We start from the raw sequence: 4,812 nt of genomic DNA on the forward strand, positions 1-4,812 counted from the left end.
ACTGCCTGGTACGGAATCGTACAATTCTATTCCGGGATTTGCACCATGATCTGGGGGACGTGGCAGGAATCTCGCTCATTCTGTTAGGAATCCATAACGGCATTATTTCGAAGTCGAGCGTACTCGACTTCGGCATTCATCGCACTCCGATCCTCAAGCCTCGCATCCTGTCTTCGAGCTCGAGTCTGATCTATCGGGCTCGAACTCGACCTTGCCTGGACTTGGGCTTAAGGCGACCCCTAGAGCCTATAGATCGAAGAAATACGATTTTGACCGTATACACTTGGCTTCTACATAAATCCATTTACCAGGAAAAAGCATAACATTTACCAGGAAAAAGCATAACATTTCTTTCGTTACAATCCATACTTTTGCTGGACAAATTGGCTCACCGTCACCAACCGAGGATATCGCAATACAGAATCCCCCAGACTCAAATGAGGGACAATAAGGGAGGAGGATCGAGTAAGTGAAAATAATAAATGCCACAATTTTTGTGAATGCTAATTTACCTGGTCCAGTGTCAAAATGACGCGATAACGTGTATTAATACCATGATTAATTAGATAACATTATAATGTTTAGAAGTATGTTATAGATCCATTCTACTACCTTTTTCCATATTGCACCGATATAATCAGATAGTAACCTTAGGTCCTAATTTACTTGCATATATATTGTTTTATAAAAGTTGCACGCAATCCATTCGCCGCAAGAAAATAGTTATTTCAATACAAATTTAGATGTTCAAAAATGTAGTGAGCTGAGCTTGTCTCAAGATAAAAGGGCTAAAACCAGATAATGAGAACAAAAAACTAAGCAAGCGACAATCTCTCACAAAGGTCAAGCAGATCAGCGGTAACGTCGGAGAGACAGAGTCTGGTTCCTTTTCCAGGTTCCCCTTCTTGATGGGCGATTTTTGTGGAAAAGATGTCCCTTTCCTCGGAGTCCCCTGTATTTCTTACCGGCTGAGGTGAGACCGCGAAGTTCTCTATGCTTATGCACTGGGTTGCAGATCCAGTTGATCCTTGGATCGTTGCGAATAGCAGCATGGGCGGCGTCAACCAATATCACCTCAAAGTACTTGTAGGTAGAATCCTGCATTCAAGAAGGTTAAGATAAAGAGTTAATTCCCATTATTAAAGCATGGTGTACAAAGAGTCTAACAAGCAACAAGAAACAAACTATAAATAACTCTTCCTCGAAGTAGAACCAAATACAAGTGATATTTGCATTTTAATAAATCCAATCACCTTGCAAACCATTTTAGGATTTAACTGTTCCAGTTTAGAAGTTTGGTGTGCATCAAGAAATAAAGTTTTCGTCTTAATTAGAAATGAAATAACTTTACACTCTAGCATGTGAGAACATAAGAAATGCACTAGAAGTACAAGAAAATTAGTGACAATGAAAACACAAACCTCATTAATCCAGTAAGAATTGAGGACTTTAAGACCAGCCAATTTCCTACCGGCACGCTCCTCAGCAACAGATCGCTTGCTACGCTGGAACTTCAGTTGGGTGACACCCTGGTTGGTGGGTTTACCATACACAATACCCTTGGGAACTGGCCTCTTCCTTCCACCACGTTTCACACGAACACGGTAGACCACATAGCCCTGGAAAGACAACGGTCCCAATCATAACTTAGAAGAAATTCGGTACTATGGGAAATGACAAAGTGAAGTAACATGGTAAAAAACAAAGACTTCTGCATTAATACTGTTCCTCAAAAGAGTAACAGAAACAGAGTATTAAGAATATGGATTTCTGTTCTTTGTATCTAGGAACTGCACAGAAAGGACGAACAACAACATGGTCATACAGCCTTCACAAGCAAATACGCAATCAAAGATGTATGTATCTAGCATAACCAAGAACTAAAATAACATACAACAGTAAGAAAACTATAACTCAAGTCAAAGCCCCCTAATGATTAAAATACATTAGAAGTATGTATTTAACATAACCAAGAACTAAAATAAGATACAACAGTGAGACAAATATAAATAAACTTAAGTCAAATCCCCATAATGATTAAAATACATTAAACAGACCAGTATCAAAAATTCAAACTTACTGTCACTGGACAATAGAACGGCCAGACAGCCTTGACAAGCAAATTGGCAATCAGAGGAGTATGTATCACATATTACCAATAAATAAAGATACAACACTAAGACGAATATAACTAGACTAAATCATCCATAAATATTAAACAGAAGAGTCACATAAAATCCAAACTTCCTTCCCATTGGACATCCAACTCACTATTTTATGGGGAAAAATATGCAAAAGGTTAAAATATCTGCCATCTACTATCAAGTCACATTGTCAAGTAAATGACTAGGACACAGCAGAAATGTACCTGCTTGGCTTTGTAGCCCAAGCGGCGTGCCTTGTCAGGACGAGTAGGCCTAGTGACACGCACAATAGAAGGGAGCTGTCGGTACTCCCAGCACCTCACCCTTTGCAAGAACCTCATCACATCTGACTGCTTCTTCCTCCATAGCTCTGACACATACGTGTAAGCCCCTATATTTCCACCAAAATCAAACATCACATTCTATTCCAGCAGTACCGATATCCATAAATACAGATATCCATAAACCATCAATGTTACATTAAAAACCTCTACCTATCCGACTTTTACCGTAAAATATAAAACCAATTACATTTAGACATATGCATCTCCTGAATTCTTTTTGTTATAAAATTACTTCTTTTATCAAAAATATATATAACCGATTGCGCGTGTATATATCTGTGTGCATACACACATGCGTTTGTAAATATGTACGTATATATGTGTATGATTCAAATGCTAGATCTGCTTTATTCAGTCCAACAAATTATAGTGAAAATTCAGAGGTTCAACAGAATCATTAGAACAAAAGGAACAACTGTCTAAGATTACTAGATGCTTCAAAGTATAAACCTGTTCCAAACCAAACGAAATAAGAAAACAAAAGATTATTCGCATTAAGCTAGGTTTTCGACATGAATCAATTTAGCAAGGAGTGCAATACAGAAGAGAGAGTTAGACGAACATACCCATTGAATCACTTCTGCTGCTCCTCTCCTTCTGTAGCTGCTCGGCGATGGCGACTAGGGTTTTTGAGTGAAGCGCATTATAAAAGGATTGTCATTACCCTCCTGGGCTACAGTCCTTTCGGCCTATGGGCCCATTTTAAAAACTGGCCCAAATTCCATTTCATCGAAGACTAGTGACTTGTATGGCCCGCTTGGCAATGATTTTTGTTTGGAAAAATGACAATGTATAGCCGCTATAAAAATATAGCCGAAAATATATATATAAATTTATATATTTTTATATATATATACATTCTGTACGTCATATACAAAAATTATACAAATTTTATACACTTTTTTCGGCTACCAAATGTATAGTTTCTGGCGCGGACTAAAAGTGATAATACCCTTGTTTGTTTCATTTTTGACTTCAACTTAAAATGTTATTTGCAGAAATGTTAGGGTAGTAATTACACAGCCTAGTTATTATGACGACGTGTTTGTTTGTCATAATGTAATTACAGTGTAATTACAAGCGTACTGTTTCGTTGTACAAGTATAATTACACATTTAGATTAAATTTTAAATGAAGTAATTAGCAAAATTTAAAATTTAATATAATAAATATATGCCTATAAATGATTTTTTAAAAATATAAATGATATAAGATTTGGTGTTTAAGATGCATATTTTTTCTTGAATATACATTAATTAATAATCATATATTTACACAGATATTGTAAACATAATTGATACATATGTTTAAAATAATAATATTTAATTTAATAGATTATAAAAAACTAAAAATATATGTTTTGTAATAATACCATGGAATGAATGTTTGATCAAATAAATTAATATTTATAAATATAATGTCATAATATTTGTAGACAATAAATTGCGTCGAGAAAATAAATCTAGACCGAAAAATATTGTAAAAACCGTAGTATTTGATTTCAGATAATATGAGTGTACAATCTTTATGGATTCTCTGATTCTTCTTTTTAATAGTAAATAAATTCAAGGGTCCTTGAGCTTGATCTTGAATCTATATTTGTTGCCACGGACGATGATTTTGGATTCAACTAGCACGAACTTTGATTCAAACCTGTACTCCTTGAATCTTGATTTGTTCTTCATTCTTGAGCTTGAACTTGATTTGTTCTTCGTTCTTGAGATTGGACTTGATTTTCTTCGTTCTTGAGCTTGAACTTAATTTCTTGAACTTGAACTTGAACTTGATTGCTTGAAACTTGAAACTTGAAACATGTGGAGGAATTTGCAGCGCTTGATCCACGACTCTTTCTTGCTTCTTGTTTATAACTTCTGGTGTATTTTCTGGGTTATGAAGACCCCTATTTATAGTTGTGGGAGGGAAGAGTTATGATAAGAACAAACTCTTTCCGACCAATCAAATTGAAGTGTGACAAGACCACGTTTGATTGGCAATAACATATCACTTGCACACGTGGCGCGATTTCATTGGCCTTTTAATGTAACTTGGCATGCCTTGTCATTTTGGCATGTGGCATGATCCTATTGGCTCCTTTGTTTGACTTGGCGTGCCACGTCATTTGACATGTGGCACCAAATTGGGCCTCTAGGAAGATGACATTTTGGACTTAATGAATTGAACTTATTATTTGTAGCCCAACTAAATGGGCTAACCCAGTAAATATTTATTGGACTTAAATAATTAATCAGATTATATTAGCCCATAATTTATTTGGACTAGTATATAATATAATCCAAATTTTTTTATTAAATTTGAATTTAATA

At 35.6% G+C, this 4,812-nt stretch overlaps 1 protein-coding gene across 1 annotated transcript; it reads right to left on the minus strand.

Moving 5' to 3' along the window:
* Nucleotides 1-661: 661 nt before the first annotated feature.
* On the minus strand, nucleotides 662-3,161 carry LOC109236545 (60S ribosomal protein L15-like). The gene is made up of 4 exons (XM_019402739.1): nucleotides 3,055-3,161; nucleotides 2,369-2,535; nucleotides 1,422-1,619; nucleotides 662-1,098 (listed from the first exon to the last, which is right to left on the minus strand). Exons 1-4 carry the CDS (start codon nucleotides 3,056-3,058, stop codon nucleotides 853-855), a joined length of 615 nt encoding a protein of 204 aa, XP_019258284.1. The 5' UTR covers nucleotides 3,059-3,161; the 3' UTR covers nucleotides 662-852.
* Nucleotides 3,162-4,812: the final 1,651 nt, after the last annotated feature.

The sequence above is a fragment of the Nicotiana attenuata genome, unplaced genomic scaffold (genome assembly GCF_001879085.1).
Source record: "Nicotiana attenuata strain UT unplaced genomic scaffold, NIATTr2, whole genome shotgun sequence".
Lineage (NCBI taxonomy): Eukaryota > Viridiplantae > Streptophyta > Magnoliopsida > Solanales > Solanaceae > Nicotiana > Nicotiana attenuata.

Excerpts from the sequence above, each read along its gene's own strand:
- LOC109236545 (XM_019402739.1), bottom strand. Across the intron at positions 1,620-2,368 it reads TGGGCTACAAAGCCAAGCAG|GGCTATGTGGTCTACCGTGT; the intron begins GTACATTTCTGC and ends TTGTCTTTCCAG. Across the intron at positions 1,099-1,421 it reads ATTCTTACTGGATTAATGAG|GATTCTACCTACAAGTACTT; the intron begins GTTTGTGTTTTC and ends TCTTGAATGCAG.